General features: G+C 37.1%; 1 protein-coding gene across 12 annotated transcripts in view; it reads left to right on the top strand.

Annotated features, from left to right (window-relative positions):
* DGKI (diacylglycerol kinase iota) overlaps positions 1-18299 on the top strand; it is a 367036-nt gene that overhangs the window by 211458 nt on the left and 137279 nt on the right. For all 12 annotated transcript variants that reach the window (XM_036230859.1, XM_036230852.1, XM_016122880.2 and 9 more), the window contains 4 exons: positions 7449-7504; positions 8467-8529; positions 11829-11902; positions 13363-13474. In XM_036230859.1, coding sequence (XP_036086752.1) covers positions 7449-7504; positions 8467-8529; positions 11829-11902; positions 13363-13474 — 305 coding nt within the window. The remainder of the gene's footprint in view (positions 1-7448; positions 7505-8466; positions 8530-11828; positions 11903-13362; positions 13475-18299) is intronic.

Raw genomic sequence — 18299 nt, forward strand, 5'->3', positions numbered from 1 at the left:
GCCTTTGGAACTTGGTAACAGAACATCAAAGTTCTGCCTGCATGCGTAAAAGAAACAACAGGCATCTTAGAACAATAGGAGTGGGGGTTATAGGTGGTTTGGGTTGAAAGAAAAGGGTGTGATGGTGATTGCCTTAGTGTGGAAGGTGCTAGAAATCCCCATTGGAAGAGATAGAGGTGTGAATGGGACCAAATGGTAATTTCCAATACTAACACAGATGGAATCAGGAGTGGGGGAGCAAAACAATTTTCAAAGAGAAATAAGATGAAATAATGACCTGGTTAAATATTTAATCAAAACTTTATGCCATTCAGAAATGAGAAAGTTTAGGATCTTGGTTTTTGCTTTAAAGCCTCTCTCTCTCTTTCTCTCTCTGTCTCTTTCTCTTTCAAACCCTCTTCTTATATAATTATACTATACGTCTCTATCTATGCCTATATCCAAAACTATATATGTACCTAGTCCCTTGCAAATATGTTAATATATAATCAAAATAATGTTAGACTGTAGGTTAGTAATATGTGAGATAATTCATAAATGAGAGATTATTTTCCTCCAGATTCTGTAAGAACATAAGTGGTTTTAACTTGCAGAATGTGAAAAACAGAATAGTAAAAGCTAGTATTTAAATTTTTAGATTCTAGGAGAAAATTCTGATATGAGTTTATGCACGAAAAGTCAAGAGTAGAGCTCTAAGATTAAGGTTGTTAGAATATAGACTATAAGTGAAATCCAAACCTGTAATTTTCTTATAGAATTCAGCCATTTTGGTAGACTTTTCTGGTTTTATGAGGCTTTGAAGGTCAAATGCTGTGCCAAATCAAAGTCATACTGATTGGAGAGAGAGCCATAGTTCGGCCTTTTCCCACGAGAAAATTCTTGTGGGAAAATGACTTTTTTCCCCGTATTTTTAAGCTATGGGACTATTTCATTTTACTGAGGAATATGCAAATTGTGGTGTATATGTTTACACATAGTATTATATGTGTGTATGATTATAAAACAATTAGTTAAGAGATACCAAGCACTAATCTTGGAATAATTTATTGCCGAGGCGGCTTAGTGTAAGTGCTTTCATGCAATATGGAATGGAATTGCAAACATTTGCCCTGCAGGTAAGCCAGAGGCCTTGAGGAAAAGCAGCCACCGAAGAGCTGATAAGGGAGAATTAATGTCGCTCAAGATTAATAGCTACAATATTCATAAAAATGATATAGAGATGGTACAAAATAAATATTCACAAAATATTAGAACCAGGTTTGATTGATATGCCTAGACCAGAGGTGTGAACTTCTTAGTACCTGTTAATTATTCTTTTTGTAGTAAATAAAATCATTATTTATGATGAAAAGTATAATTACTTGAGCTATTATTCTTTTTTTAAAAACTGTTTTCTGTTTATTTGGATTTCCACATATTTTTACCTGGATAGTCAAGAAATCTCGAGCTTGGCTGCAGAAGGAAAAGAAAGATGACGTGGCCACATTTTTAATAGGGGAATTCATTTATTTTTGTTGGTAGTGACTGTCTGTTCTCAAGCCAAGAAAACTCATAGTTGAGACTTCAAACTGTTCTCAAACACAGCAACTCACAGTTTGAGACTTCATGATAAAACTTGTATTGTTTATATAAAATACTTGGAGTGTGACTCAAAGACTCATGAGAACCATTATAAAAAAAAAAAATAGAATAACCTATTAGATATCAGTCAAAAAACAAGTAGTACTTTAAATTGGGAATTATGCCAACCAGTCTAAACGAAATGGGGAATAGACACAAACCTCACTAAGGCAGAATTTAAACGATTTTAAATGCAAAAACAATTTTTAGCATAGATGTGAAATAGCTCATCAAGTTGACATGCAACAAATACAGATTTTAGCTTCGCTACCTATATTGTATTTCTTTTAGAAGGGACAAATAAAGTGATATTTATGTTGAGACAGTTTATTGGTGGCATTCCCATGTAAATGCTTTTAGAATTACCAGTAGAGAATCAAGCAAAGAGTAGATGTAGTCTTAACATTTTTATTGACTTTGTATATGAATAAATTGAAGATTTGAATAATGTGGGTTTCTATGTTTGATCAAAAAGAAGGTACACTTCATTTGATTAGAAAACAGAGGTGCTTTCTTATTCTTCTCAAAAGTGCCTACACCATGCATGGTTGAACTGTTGTTTTTTGATGTATGAGAAAGTGAAATGGTTTGAACAGAATTTAGAGATGTAAGAGGATTGGTCATTTAATTGTCAGTTGGAGTCTTGCCCGGTACTTTAATCATTATTGCATTATGACAAGTGCTTGCAGACGTACATTGAAAATATTTTAATCTATCAATGTATAGTGATGTTAACAATGATTATGATCATCAGGTGGCAAAGTTAGGTCTCACTCTGCCAACTATATTAATTAGATTGTCATTTTTTCTGGACATGAAGGACTTTAAACACATCAAACTTTTAGTCTGAGATCGGATGCTTAAATTTTTCTGCATCATTGAAAATTATTATTCAGAGGAGTCAAACCTTATGCTACAAGGTCAAGGAAATACAATTATGACTAGAGGTGGCAGTATTTAAATTTGATTTAGCACTCACTATTTTCCCTGACTATAGAGAGACATGCAGATCTGCACTTTTCAAAGGATTATGAATGTTTCATGATTCATGTAGAGAACTGACAGATTTCTTTAAAACGTGTTGTTTGCAATGGCTTGCTAAATTTCATTGTTACCATTACTGCATTGTTCCCATTACTGCTGGGCTCTTGGCTAGGCACAAAGGCTCAGGTGTGGTTTGCCCTTGAGAAACTCTCACTGTCCGAGATTCTCTGACCATAACCTTTTCCACCTGGGACCTTTGCATGGTATTGACTCATCATTCAAGATCAAGTGTACTTGCTTCTGGGCCTCTTTTCTGGTTATTCCCTTTATGTGTGACCCTCCCTACGTCTCGTACAGACATCTTTTTATAATATGTACAAAATGACGTTTCACTTTTCATTTTCAGACCTGTCTCCCCCACTCTAAACTCCATGAGGGCAAACAACCCTGTCCTATTTTTTTTTTTTTAATTTCCTGTGCCAAGTCCAGTGACTATCTCAAAAAGTGTGTGTTATAGTAATGAAATGTTTCATTGAGGGACAGGCCCCATATGTAAAAGATAAATAACATCAGAAGGGTATATATAGCAAAAGCAAGATTAGTCATATAGGCAGTAGATAACATGGGAGTTTGGCAGGACAGTTGGCAGGGGAAGGGTATAAAGGGAACATTTCCAGGAAGGGCAGATAAAGGGAGATAAAGGAGGAGTGTGATTTAGACAAGAAGCAAAGTACGTGAGGGTATTTCAGACAGGAAAGAGAAGTGCAGGTGGGCAACGAGCTTGAGATAAAGGTGAGTTGGCTGACCAGCTATTGCATAATGGAAGATTTTGGTGATGGTGTTAGAAAAATGAAGATAATGTTGGTAAAAATGTCCTTAATGGGAGATGATGTTAGAAGAAATATTTTTAATATTGATTTAAATTGAAGATGGCAATGTTACTGTAGGCATAAATTTTAGCCATTTATCTATATATACATAATGAAGTCTTAAGATTGGGTAAGTATGCGATACTGAAAATATGGAAGATGTGTGAGTTATATAGGGTTCAAATTACACATTGACTTTTATAAACATATTGTTGAACTTATACTTATAAATATCTTCCAAATATGAAGGACCAGTTACAGACACAAGTAGGGTTTAGAGTCTCATCCTGATGGCACATATGTTATTGTGTTGTATAAAGATGGGATTAATATATTAAATCAATGGAATGGATTATACCTAGAGCCTCATCATCATTATAACTGAATTACATCCAGAGCCAAATCATTTAGATGATTTAGATGATGAGATTTGGGATGTTGGAGCTGATGGGGTTTAGATGAGATTTTTTTTTTAAGTTTTGAGTTGATGCCATAATGAGATGAGATCTTTGGGGACCTTGCAGGGAGTGAATGTATTTTAAGAATGTGAAGGATGTTAATCCTCAGAGGGTGGACGATGGTTGGTAGAATTTTGGTGTCCATGACTTAGCCATTGGGCATCATACTTGTTGGTTACGTTATTTTACATGGCAAAAGGGCTTTGTTGATGTTATCAAGGTTGATAATTAGCTGACCTTAAGATAGATAATTCTGAATGATCAGAGTAGGTTCAATGTAATAACATGAGCCCTTAAAGGCAGAAGTAGAGGGCAGAACAGGAAGTTAGAAATATGTGGCAGAAGGAGAAGTCAGGTAGATCGAAAGTATGAGAAGGATTTGATGTTCCATTGCTGACTTCGATGTTGAAAGGAGGATTGCAAGTCAAGGAATGCAGGAGGCCTCTAGAAATTGAGAATGGACCTCAGCCCAACAGCCAGCGAGGAAAAAGAACTTCATTCCTAAAACTGCAAGGATATAGATTTTGTCAATAACCTCAGTAAGCTTGGAAGTGAATCCTTCCAAGAGCCTTTCAGTAAGAGCTATGCAGGCTGACACTTTGATTTTAGGCTGACCTAGTAAGATCCGAGACTGAGGACCCAGAGAGACCAGTCCAGACTTTTGGCCTAGAGAACTGTAATATCAATGAATATTTTAGGTTGCCAAGTTTGCAGAAACAAAAAACTAATACAGTTAAAGTTGGTGTGCAGTCTGATTGCGAGTAGGTTAATGGCATAGAGTTGCACAGTGAGCATTTGGATCTCACAATCTTACACTCTCTTCTTGTGAAAGAGGAGGATGGATAGTTTAGTAACTGCAGCAAGAAGCCATACGTACTTCCGGTATTGGGGTCTTGGGGTATTTTGAGTATTATTGGCCCTTCTTGAAAGTGGCCTTTCATGGTTTAGTTCAAAGCAATTAACAGACACAACTTTCTTAAGGAATAAGAGCCCTTAAGCTTTCTTACTGGCCCTTTCCCAATTCTGTATGCCCCTTTTCTTGATATAGCTGGGGTCCACATCCCTTGGTCCTCCTCCAACTCATGGTAACTCATATACATGCACATAGACATACTCAGCCACTTAGCCCCTTCCTTCTAATAGCCAATGAGGAATGGTTGAGTACTGTTATTTGTAGGCTTTTCCTTGCTCTCTTATGGCCTGGCTTCTGCAGGGAGATGTCTCCCTTAGCTCCAGCCAACCTTGTTTCCAAGTTTGATTTGTGTTTGGAATAGAGTAGATATAAAAATGGGGAAGGAGTCCAGTCGCCATCATAGGCTCAATCTGGGAGTCCATAATATGTACAGGTGTTAGAAGTGAGAATGATAGAATTTACCCCCACACCTTTCCTGCTCTCAAGGCCAGAGAGTATGTGTGACCTCACTACCTCTTTGTTTTTTTTGTCTTTCTGACACCTCTGAATACTAGTGTCTTGATAGATCTCTGTTTTTTTAGGTTCGCTTACTGAATCAACTTTTATTCAGTTAAGTTGCATCTGAGGTGACTGTTTTCATCAACTGTGCGAGTGAAATCACCAAAAGCTCAGTTTATTTTGTAATGCTAGTCTTTTTTGGGTTTTACAGAACATTTTCTGAGATTAAAAAAAAAACAACAACAACTATTTCTTCAAAGGAAAAAAAGGAGGAGGGGCTTTTCAATGCTTCAGGGCTCATAGGAAAACCTCATGAGGATTTGAATATTTTACAAGCCACACGTTATTAAAAAAAAAAAAAGTAAATGTTAATAGTTGGTATATGATTCACTTTATAGCTGTGGACACAGGTGCCCTGAAGAAGTGCCGTGCCAGAACTGTGGGTGTTATTTCCATTTCTCATTATAATTTGCTTAATAGCTGGATCTGATTTTTTTTTTTTTTTAATTAGGGCCCATGTATCTATGATCAATTACATAGCAACAAAGATTCTCATTTTGCCTCTGGTTTTATAAAGCATAACTGAAAAGGGAACCAACCCAGGCTAATTTGGGTCAAAAAAAGTTAAAAACAACATGTCATTCAGCAGCTGAATTTATCATGAAGAAGTCCCAGACCATAAAAATGGTCAACTCTGGGGCCAAGAATGGGGATTAGGGAGGTAGAGCTCTTAGTACCGTTTCTTTCTTTTTTATGTTTACCGTATCCTGTAGATTAATATTTCACTTTTTGTTTTATTTTGGTGCTAGGGTTACAGTACTTACTTGGTGGAAGAGAGAGTAAATGGTTAAGGAGAGGTTCAAAAGATAGGAACTGTAAAATAGATGAAAATAACTGTCAAAAACCAATCTGTAAAAATGCTACCCTTTTTTGAAGTTTGCAAACCTTAACCCAAATTCTGTGTCTTATGCTAATATCATGTTCTAGAAATCATGAAAATAATCTAATAATCAATTGTCCAGAGTTATTTCCTTAAATATTGTAGCGTTTTTTTTTTTTCTCTCCAGCCTCAGTGAGTGAAATTTTGCTACTTTTCTTCATCTAGACAACGTTTGGGATTTATAGCTCAAAAATAGGGTTAGGATTTACAGAGTTTCAGCTGGTCAGCCAGCTGCATAATGAGAAATGACTTGGAGAACGACATAGCCCTAAGCAGGGAGCATGTTCGTGAGAATATTGAATAAATAAAATGGCAGAAAGCGGAAATATCAGGAGTGGGTTCCTTTGGAATGTCTTAGAATTTCATTAGAAAGAACGTCAGGAAATAATATTTCATTTAGAGACTTTGTGAATCCCTTGAATTCGTGTGAAAAAACTCTGATGCAGATTCTTTTCATTTTCTTGTGATTCTCAACCTATAGCACGTATGGGAATGAACTCAGAACTAAACCATTTTTTTCAGCTAGAGCCTTTGCCATCACTTGTCCTGAGTCCATTCAACAGGTGATATATGCAGATATCTCCACCAAATCAAATAATTTTTCAAGACCTGTCACAAATAAGAGTGTAGATTGTAGTTAGGCATTTTTGCGAACTGTGAAAGCAAATTCTCGGTTAATTTTTATCCAAATTCTCCATATTTAATTACATTTAGAGGCTGCGTACATAGTATATGGAAGCCGGGACCTATGGAGATCAAAGCAAATTATCACCCTTTCACCTCCACCCTCTTCCCCTGTCAGCCCGCCCCTGTATCCCTGCCAACCCTCTGTTTTGAGTAGAGTCCAGAGTGCTTCACCCTTTACCATTCATGGCAATAATCGAGGGAGCTTGCCTACCCCACATCGCAGATATTCTAATTCTGTAGATCTGGAATAGGTCCTAATAATTTGCATTTTTAACAGTCTCTCATTTGCTGCTGATGCAGCCAGTTGGGGGCTATATTTTGTAGCTCTGGACAAGAGTGACTACTGCCTGTAACTAAGGGTAAGATGCTAATGAAGCTTTTGGGTCTGGAGGAGGGAGGGGGCAGGAAACAGGGGTGCTCATCTAAGTCATTACTTTTAACCAGATTTCTATAACAAAACTACTTTTTCCCTTTCACAGAAGCAAATCCAGAGAAATTCAATAGTCGTTTTCGAAATAAAATGTTCTATGCAGGGGTAAGTGTATATTTTATTTCATAATTACTCCATATTAATTAATACACATTCACTATTGGTAATAAAATTGATAGCTATATTAAAAATAATTACAGATACATTTCAGATGTTTACTCGAAGGGTCTATCTATAGTTAAGTTCAAAGTCTTGTTTTAAGAATAAAAGTAATATCTTATGTTAAGATGCATGTCTTATGTTGGTTGGCAGAAGAGACATGGTTTCCATTATCTTTGAACTTAAAAACTTGAGGCGCCATGTTGTAGTGAAGGAAAGATACTCAAGGAGTGATGTGAAAAACAGACATCAGAGCCAACCTAGAGAAAGGAGAAATTAGGTAGACTGGAAACATGTGGAAAATCTTGGGTAAGAATGTAGTTTTCACAGTGGTACACGTGTACCAGTGTTTGGATGAGAAGTTGGCAGGGCATGGGGAGTTTTTCACGGAAGCTTCTTTTCCTTTCTCTTCTTGCTCAAGGATACCCAGAAATTAAAAATGGCCAGAAAGAAGAAAAAAAGACCTCCAAAATATTGATATTTTCAAAAAGTGTTGTTTAAATTGATGGCACTGGAAAAAAAAATTGTACCCCTGGATAGAGGGATTTGAAAGAAAAGAGGGGGTGAGGCAAGACCTTCTTGCTCAGGGGCAAGTAAAAGATTGTATCAGCCTCCACTGGACAACCAGGAAGGTCAAGGAAAGTGGTCAGAATAAATTTTCAAACCCATCCCTGGAACATCCACTTCTTCACTTTCCTCCTGTGACCTTACATTTTATTATTGGTTATAGTTTGAGAACAAAAAGATTTCAACTTGACAGCCACTGCACTCCTTTGCATTCAGCAGAAGGAGAACTTATGTTATATTTTTGCATCATTTAGAATCATTAGGAATTATCCATAATATAGACACAAAGCTTTGGCATAACCGTGTAATTAAGAATTTTTTTTTATTTCCTTGTGATATAGGCAGCTTTTTCTGATTTCCTGCAAAGGAGCTCTAGAGATCTCTCCAAACATGTTAAAGTTGTTGTAAGTATTGAATGTGTCGACTCATTTCATTTGACTATGAATATACATGTCACCAAAAACAATGAACCCCAAATACCAGTTTCTATACCTAGATCGATCAATAGACTTCATAGAACTTTAAAGATCATTTAGTGTCATTCATTCAGTCAACATTTTTGAGCATTTAAATACATGTCGGGCACTCTCTTAGTTGCTGGGGGCAAAGATATAAATAAGACTATTTTCACTCCTGCAGTCAACCCACAGTTCAGTCATGGAGAAGGGCATGTAAACCACTGAAGAACAATATAATATATAATTCAACCTCGTATATAATATGGTGGTGGCTCAAAGGGAGAAACGAAAACTGAACATGGTAGGGTCAGGGACGTCTTCATCAAAGAGACGATGTTGAGCTGGGCCTTGTGATAGAACTGGATGCTCACCGGACGAATCTCTCTATCCCGGGGCTGTCTGAGAACTCTGCATTTTAGGAAAGTACTTTGATTTGATTTCAGCCTTTTGGGTGTCTCACTCTCTAACCTGGTCAGGGTTCTTTATCACTAAATGGATTTTCTTTTTTTTTTTTACTTTTGGTGCTATTTCGTCCTAGGTCTCTATCCCAAGTTTTGGGGACACACTGCTTAGAGGTGAGAGAGAGAGGAAGTTTATCTTTCCTTTAGGAGCTGTATTTTTAAATGGCATATAATTAGTTATTAAGAAACTCACAGAAGGTTTTCTTATAGTGACGAAGTTAAAGGAAAGAATGAGATGACTTTGTTGTACATACTCTATAAGTAAAGGAAAAAGGAAAGACAGAAAGAGAAAAATAGATGGAGAGGAAGGAATGGGGGACACGGCAATGCATGAATTTGTCGTGGCGTGGGTAAAGAACAGAATGTGTGACAAGAGGGGAGAAATAAAAGATGCGCGAGAATAGGGGAAAATGTGATATTAAGCTGATGGAACACATGGGACATGAAAGGACATGAATTCGTACATTTTGGAATCACCAATAAAGGTTTATGACACATGAATTCTCCCAAATAAGTTGAAACAAGGGATAGTGGCCTTTACCGCTCGTGCCACGACCCTTGACATCACTGTCAGATGGTTTCATTCTCATGCAACAGCAATGAAAAGTGTCTTTTCATAGCAGCGACTCTTGAAAACTGGAATATTGCCCTTTTCAAGCTAAATGCAATAAAGACACATGGTCCATTGAACTGTAAAGATCTTTATTATGATAAAATTATGGCTATGAAATTTAAGTAGCAGTCACCTTACCTCAAACTTTCCATTTCTTCAGCTGCCCGCGCGCCAGCCAAAAAAAATAAACTTTCCTGTTGCTTCCAGCATTTCTCACATTTAGAGGGAACATCAGCAGCACCTGCCCAGGGAACCAATGAGTGGTGGGCAGTGGCCACACTGAATGACGTCCACTGTTCAAGCCAGCTGAATTGAAATTAAACTCTGTGTACTTCGTAACCACTAGAGAGTTTTTCTTCCACATCTGGCAGTGCTATTGATGATAAATGTCTCATGTATGAATAGCTACATAGCGGAGATCAAAAGAAGCTTGCAGAGGGACCAAGATGGCAGCCAAATAACTAGGAAAGATTTACTATCAGTCGGTAAATGTAATAGTCCAGGTGGATTGGTTTATGTAATCATATCCTTTTTTATGTTAGAAGAAACATCAGGAACTAAGACATTTGAGAGTCAGTCCTAGGTCTACCTTTATGAGGCATGTGACTTTGAGGAGAGATCACTGAACCTTTCAAAAGAGTTGACTTTCTTCATTTAAAGCAAACGCAACAAGACATGTCTTTGAAGTGACAATTATTGACCATTGTGCTGTGACACAGAGGGACACCAGGATATTTCTACGATGACGTCACTGTATGTTTTCTTGAGAGTGAGACAGAAAGAATGGAAGATTAGCGAGGGCGATTGGGGGTACATACTACAACAGAGCATCCTGTTTTTGACACAGGGTGAAGTCAGTGTTTCTGAGGTAACAGATAATCATCTCTCACATAAATGTAAAATACGTAATAAACACTACATCAAAAAAGCAGAGGACAAAAACAAATATAAATACAGCATTATTTTCCCTACTTCTATGTTTTCCTGTTGTTGTGTTGACTTATCAATATGTACGCTTGTATGAAGAAATATATTTTGCATGTAGATATTTTCCTTTCTGTGTGAAGTAAGGAAAAAATTGAAAACTGCTATTCTGGAGACTTGCAAAGTTTACATGCAATAATACATTAAAAAAAAAAAACACCAAACAACTTTGTAAAGCACAATACATTGTAAGGTGTCCATCCTCATATAATTTGATGAGTTCCTAGAATCATTGACATGTTCCCTAGGAGGAAAAGTTGAAAGTTAAAAAAACGATCGTTTTAAATACAATAATATTAATTACAGTTTTTTTCTGTAATGCAGCAATACTGCTTTGCATGCAGTATTACATTCTATTAATGTATCACATTCTATTTTTTAAAAGTTTTTCACTGCTTACAACATTCAATCTTGATAATTTAAGATGTCTATATTTTTTATTGGTATAGTCATCTATCAACTCATTTCAAGTCCTTAAGTAAATTAAGAGACTTCACGTTTGCTTATTATCTGAAAGTATTGTGAAAACACCTTCAACCGATATCTAAAATATGATTCCTGTCTAAATAACATATTAAAATACTTTATTTAGGACTGTAAGATTTCCTGGAAATGACTTTTGAGAATGCTTATGAAAAGTAGGCTGCATCAAAATCATTTGGGAAAAGAAAGAAACACGCTTGACTGCGAGCAGAATCCTTACTCTGCGATCGAAACTCCTCCTAAAGAAATCTTTAAAAATTCTCAGAGAGCTTGGGGATGTTTTACTCCTCTCTCCACAAGCGAAGATGACGGGGAGATTCTCTGATGAGGTTTGAGGAGAGCAAGTATAAAAGCAGGCTTTATACCTTTGCCATTGAGAAGTCTATAGTTGCGACTACCATTTCCCTTGTTTGACTTTTGTCATCAGTGGTAAATGAGAAAGGGGCACGAAAGCTTTTTCTTTGATTTTTCCAAGCCAAAATACTTAGTAATGATCCAAGGTTAAGAACGATGGTAGTTCCTGGGCCTGGTAAAGCTACAATCCAAATCAATTTTCAATCAGTGTAACGGGATTCACTTAAGCAGAGAGAGGTCAAGAGGAAGACCATGGCACATGCTTGTGTCAACCTACTTGCCTTCGATATTTTTTTTAAGACTTGTGACTACTTCAAAGCTTTTGCTTTTTTCTGCTTTGATCATTTCAGTGTGATGGAACAGATCTCACCCCAAAGATTCAGGAACTGAAGTTCCAGTGTATAGTATTTTTAAATATACCCAGGTAAGTGCCGTTCACGTTGTTTCCGTGGTTTGACGTGAACTCTGTTTGACTTGAGGTTATCTGTTTCATTATAGAAAATTTCCAGGTACAAACAGTGAAAATCGGTTATCTAAAGGCTTATTAAGAGTTTCCAGATCTGACAATTTTGTGCTCCTTGGTTTGTTTAGTGTTCTCTGTGGTAGATGTGTTTTGTTTTGTTTTGTTTGCATGGTATGGCATGCGTAGTCTATACTTATCCATCCTTAAGAGCCCCAGGCATCTCTCTGGAGTGGAACATTTTAATTTAATTCTCAAATTACTGATCCTTCCACCCCCCAAGAATGATAGATAGACGTGAATAAATTTCTGTTCTCAGTTTCCCAAAAGCTATTAGGAAACCTTCCAGCCCGATTTTAGTATGGAATTCATTCCAAATCATTGCCAGATGATTGCTTTGGAAAAATAGGATCAATTAGAGTAGCATTTTCTAGTCAGGATGTCAACTCTCTTTGGTGCTATTATATATACCTCAGGAGAAAGGGGTATTTAAGATGAACTAGTCTCAGAATAAGCACATTATTTCAGGGGCATAAAATTAGATTCTAGGCTGTCAAGCCAGGATTTTGGAAGGGACAGATTTGTGACCCTTTGTTATTTGCAAAGCAGACCACTCAGACACAAAATCTGCAAGTAAGTTCTATTTAGATTGAATTAAATTAAAATGTAAGTCTGTGGCTAGGAAACCATCTTAAATATAGTTTTGATTACATTTGACTGCTCAGCTCAGTATAGTTACATATGATCTTGTTCCAAAGTATTTCCTTTTAGTTTAAGTAGAAGACCTAGATTCTCAAGAAACAGTATTAATTTTCTTTAATTGCTCTTCCTCTTTTATTGACATATCCCTTTTTGATCTTGCTTCTCTCCCTTCCCCACTGTGATTCTTATTTCTCTACTTTTCTAATTTCCTTTACTTCCCCTTTCTGATCTCATAGCTTTTTTTTTTTTTTTTCCCATCCCTTCTTCACTCTCTCTTCTTCAGTTTCTCTTCTGTTGTGGTTACTTATTATCATTGATACGTATGTAATATTGAATGCTTACCCACCTCAGTTCTCTTCCATTTTTTCCACTGACTAGAATGCGTATGTCTGCCTCTAAGACCGAATCCTGAAACCATCCATCCATAATTCATGGCATATCATGGAAAGCAGACATATATGAATTATAGAGTGATAAATGTTGATAAATAATAACTTAGGAGAGAGTTGGGCACCGTGGAATGCTTTAGTTGTAAAATGGTGGCTCGTTGTCACAGACATATTTTGGAGATGATGATGAGTCCATTGTTTTGCTGTTGTTGGAAGGTCTGCAATAGAAAACTTACGTCAAATAAACATTGGATCTAACTATAAGTTAATCTCTAATGAGAATCACGAGAGTAATGGGATAAATTTAATTCCCTTTTTAATCTTATCATGCAGATATTGTGCTGGCACAATGCCCTGGGGGAACCCAGGGGATCACCATGATTTTGAACCTCAGCGTCACGATGATGGTTATATTGAAGTCATCGGGTTCACCATGGCCTCTTTGGTGAGCAATACGACTATTTTATTGAAATGAAATGTATTTTAGTCATAGAACTTTTTCGTTTCGTAGGACTTTGGTATAATTTTCTCTCCTGCCTTATCAATCAATAAACTTCATGCGATATGGAGTTGCTTGGGGAAAACAAGAACAAACAATAATTCTTTATGCCGTTAAAAAAATTGATGCACATTTGTTTGAACTGCGAAAATAAATATTATTTGTTAATTTTCATGATGAATTTTCAAATGAAATGCAAAGTGTTCATGCTAATTAAAAAGCGTTGTGTCACAGACATATCCCTGCATGATGCAAAAACGTTGTCATTTGACTCTTTTTTGGTTCACCGAGGACTTGAGCATTTAGGTAAAAAGGAAAGTGGTCATTTGCATTCATCTGTATCTTCTCTGCTTAACCATAAGATGGGCATCTCTATTATCACAAAATTATTGAATATAGAAAGAAGTCATTGTGACATTAATGAATATTCAGTTTTCACAGTATTGAGATCACCTTGCATTTTAATTTGTTTGTTTACATTAAAAATGTTAATTTATATAGTGTAAGTATCATTTCAAGCAGGTTTGACCATATATTTCAACTTCTTATCAAACGATGAGGACACCAATTAAAATTATGATTATCATTTTATCTGGTGTAAATCAGAACACACTATCAGCTTATAAAGCAAATTAAAATAAAGCTGCTACCTACAGTCTTTGGTTAGCACTAGATTTGTGCTATATTTATACTTAGAAGCAAAAAGATTGTATATCTTGTTCTAAACAATCCAAAACATCTCTTTTTCACTCATCTCATGGACTCTAAATGACTTTTCCTCAGTCACTTCCAATTACTGAGATTTAACAGAATAATGTATTTGTGACTATGGCAAGAATGTTCCTCACCAGAGATGGTGATGTCGCTCATTAAATCTGTTATCTCTGGAATGAAACAGTTGCTGAGTGTAAAGGACGAGGCTAGGATTGACTCAATTCTCAGAGTTGTAGCTCATATACAGCTTTTTCTCTCCAGAGTTCTTATATTAATTACAGCAGAAGACTCAGCCTAGAGCAGATAGGAATAAGTTCAAGAAGAATATATGCAAGGAAGAATTCTTGGAGGTGACCAGAACGGCCCCAAACCTGGCCCCGAGTATTTTATTCATTTATTTCTTCACAGACCCAGTGAACATTCATTGAATGTTTACCACGTACCAGAGAGTCCTAGTCCCATCCGTGTGGTGGAAGGCTGTCGGGAAAGAAATGTCTAAGAGCACATCTTTGCCTACCTAGGCTTGGGAGGGAAAGGGGACCATCAGGCACTTTCTCATTGCTTTCAGAATCAAAGTCTAAATCTTTACCTGGCCTGCAGGATTGAGTTTCTCTTTGATTCTCCAGCCTTTCCCACCGCCCTCTTTGACTTTCTTCCTCAAATGGTCTGTGACGTCAAATCGAGCTTCGAACCTTCCTTGCTTCTTTTCCACCACATTCTGTCACTTCCTAAAACATTCTTTACTCTTCATTTTCTGTAACTTCAGTCCAGATCTGTTCATGTCAGGTTCTTTTTGTAGTCTTTTCCTGGTTTGAGTTGTTCTCGCTTACAATCATATAATTAGTGTGTGAACAGGAAAGAGAAGGCAGACCAAAAGTGGGTAGCTGAAGGAGAGTTTAATGGAGGAACTCTTTACAAACAGTGCGCTGGGTTTGTGAGAAGCCGTAATGGGTGGCATTGTATTCCTGAGCTGAAGGCACCTGGACAAGGAAGCAGTCAGCAGCGCGAGAAAGAGCACTGTTTGGCAAGGACCCCTTAATAGGAGTAATATTTGCTGAGCGGAAGCAGCCCACCTGTGCCGACCTGCGAGGGAGGGAGCTAGGGACATGAACACAGTGGTCTGACTCTTGTCCTTCAGACCTTCTGCTGGTGCTTCCCTCTGGGGAAGTCAAATCAGAAGCTAAAGGTCAAGGGAAGCACTGATGCAGTCTCAACGGGTCAGCCTCGCGGAGTAAAGAGGAGGGCCAGGAACGACGGAGTGCCAGCTGGGAGTGGCAGATGGTAGATATTCATCACTCTAGTGAATCTCTGCTACAGAACAGAGAGCCAAATACCTATAGTTTGCGATGAGTAAATGTGACAGAATAAATGGATTTTTCCAAGAGAGAAGAATGGGACCTGGCATTCTGGAAAAAGGGAAATTTATATACACTTGGAAGTACGAGAGATCATGGTGCTCGGTGGGAACTGTAATTAGTTTCATAGTTTAAACGGAGGTGAAAAGCGAGAGTGATAGATGATGCTGGCGAAGCAGGCAGGGGCCAGATCACGGAGTTCATAATGGGATTTAAGAAGGAGATTTGACTTTAGCCCAAGGTCACTCAGCAATTAGTAAAATGTGTTTTTTAAATGTTTGCTACGGGAAAAATCCAACATGACAACAGATGAAATATTATATTGAACCCTCATGTACCATCACTTGGCTTCTATAATTATCACCTTATGGACAGTGTTATTTCCGTCCCCACCTGTAACCTCCTCCATATATTATTTCGAGTCCCAGAGAGTATATCATTTTATCTATAAATATTTCTGACTGGGTTCTTAAAAGACTTTTAGGAACACGGTCACGACATCATCTTATCTAAAAAAAATTAAAACAGTAACACCTAAATATCACTAAACATCATCTCAGCGCTCTAATTTCCAATTATCTTGCAAACGCCATTTGTTTTCTTATGCTCTGTTTGTTTCAATCAGGATCCAAATACAATTCATTTGTTGTGATTGGTTGATATGACTCATTAAGTCTCTGTAGGTTCCTACCCATCTCTCTCTCTCTTATTTTTTTTTTCATTTATTTGTCGAAGAAACCAAGCCTTTTGCCCTGTAAAGTTTCCCTGAGTCCGAATAGCGCTGATAATGTCCCTGAGGTAGCAATTAACATGTTCTCTCTTTCTCGTTTCCTCTAAGTTGATAGTTGCATCTAGATGAATCAGACACTTTTTTCTCCCTCAAATCTATTTTGTAGGTAGTGTTTTCTTCTTCCAAAATAGGATAGGTAATTTCTGGTTATTTTTCTCTTTTTTAGTAGTCTTTCATGATCAATGTCTGGATCTAAGATTCATTAGAGGTTGAAAGTAGCACTATTCTAATTTTATCCTTTTTCATTTATCAACTAGAATATTTGTATAAAGAGAAATCCTCTTCACCTATTATTTGGTTACTTGTTTATACAGTTTATGTTGAAAAAGCAGAATAAGTGATTTCTTTATTTGTATATTGAAAAAAAACAAATTAGTTCACTAGCATCTTCTGATAATGGGCTTTTAAAATGGCCTCAAATTTTGGGAACACTTCTCCCATCAAGAGTTTGGGTCTACGTACCGTCCCGTTAACTCTGGGAGGGCTGATGAATTCTCGGCAAATTAAGTGCAGTGTAAGTAATGCTATGTGACTTCTGAGGCTGGATCATTAAAGGTCACGCGGCATATGGGAAATATAGGCAATAATGAGGGTCTCTAACTGATAGGGATTTTGTAAATTCATGATATCACTTATTATTTACGATGTCTCCCTGCTTCATTCATGCATATTTATTGACTATTTGTTGACTCCAAAAATACTTTATCGAATCCATAAATGGCAGTCTGCAAGCTGAAACAGTTAGGAAATGAACCAAAAGGAAAGCCCTGCTTTGGGGGTGCCTACAATTCAGTGTTGTGGGGGGAGACGAAGAAATAAACAATCACAATACAACCTAATAAATTCTAGGAGAAAGGCATGGGTGAGGATAGAAAGGACAGCTGAGAGCAAAACTGTTTAATAAAAAGAAACGTCAGCAAAGATTTCACAGAGGAGGCAGGCGTTCTCACAGTGAGATGGCCGGGGGGATTAGGCTAAGGAAGCACGATCTGCTAGAAATACTCACGGTGGCTCTGAGTGATGACGCATACGGTGAATAAAAACGTGGATATGATGGAGACGGAGCAGAAATAGTGCTTTTCGGTTTTTAAACTGTAAACGGTTGAGGGAGATGGTGTGAAACAGGGTTAGATTTGTGGTTCAGAAAGATGACCTGGGTGCCATTGTGAAGGGTGACCAGAATCTTTACTGCTGGGGACAGGTAGATGAAGCAAAGTGTAGGTAAGGAAACAGGGAGAGCTGGAATCCTGAAGTAAGGAAGGAGGTAATGAGGATGAAAAGGATTGACAAATTCAAGAGTTATTTATAGTGACTTATTGCAAAGGAGGAAAAAAATATATAAATGAATATATAAATGAATCCCAGGTGGCTAGTCTAGGTCATTAGGTAAGAGAGGAATATATTAAATGAGGTTGAAAATATAAAAGAAAGAAAATATTGCCCAAGAAACAAACTGTTTTATATAAGTTAAATTTGAAACCCCCATGAGACACCTAAGGAGATACAGAAAAGGACAGTTCGAAATGTATGTTTAAAGCTCAGGAGACCCCTGAGGTTGGGGGAGAGACTTTGGGGGCCCATCAAATCCTTCTATTTCCAGCCCTATCATTAGCAAGATAGAGAAAAAAAAAAGCAGTACATGGGAACCGGCGGAGAGAAAATGAAATCCTGAAGTTACGTCAATTATTTTTTTCTCTTTACATGATATGAATAATGTAATACATGCATACTAGCTAGTATCAAATGTGTAATTGAATCTCAGATTCTAGTGACTTCAGATTACTTCCAAGATAATAAAGAAATCTACCTAGAAAAAGCAGAGTAATATTGGCATATCATTCCATATTTTCATACAAGTCTTACTTACCGCTCGTGTCGCAGTACACCATTGCAGTTTTTTTTTTCATTCAAG

The sequence above is a fragment of the Rousettus aegyptiacus genome, unplaced genomic scaffold (genome assembly GCF_014176215.1).
Source record: "Rousettus aegyptiacus isolate mRouAeg1 unplaced genomic scaffold, mRouAeg1.p scaffold_m13_p_13, whole genome shotgun sequence".
In the NCBI taxonomy this organism is placed as follows: Eukaryota; Metazoa; Chordata; class Mammalia; order Chiroptera; family Pteropodidae; genus Rousettus; species Rousettus aegyptiacus.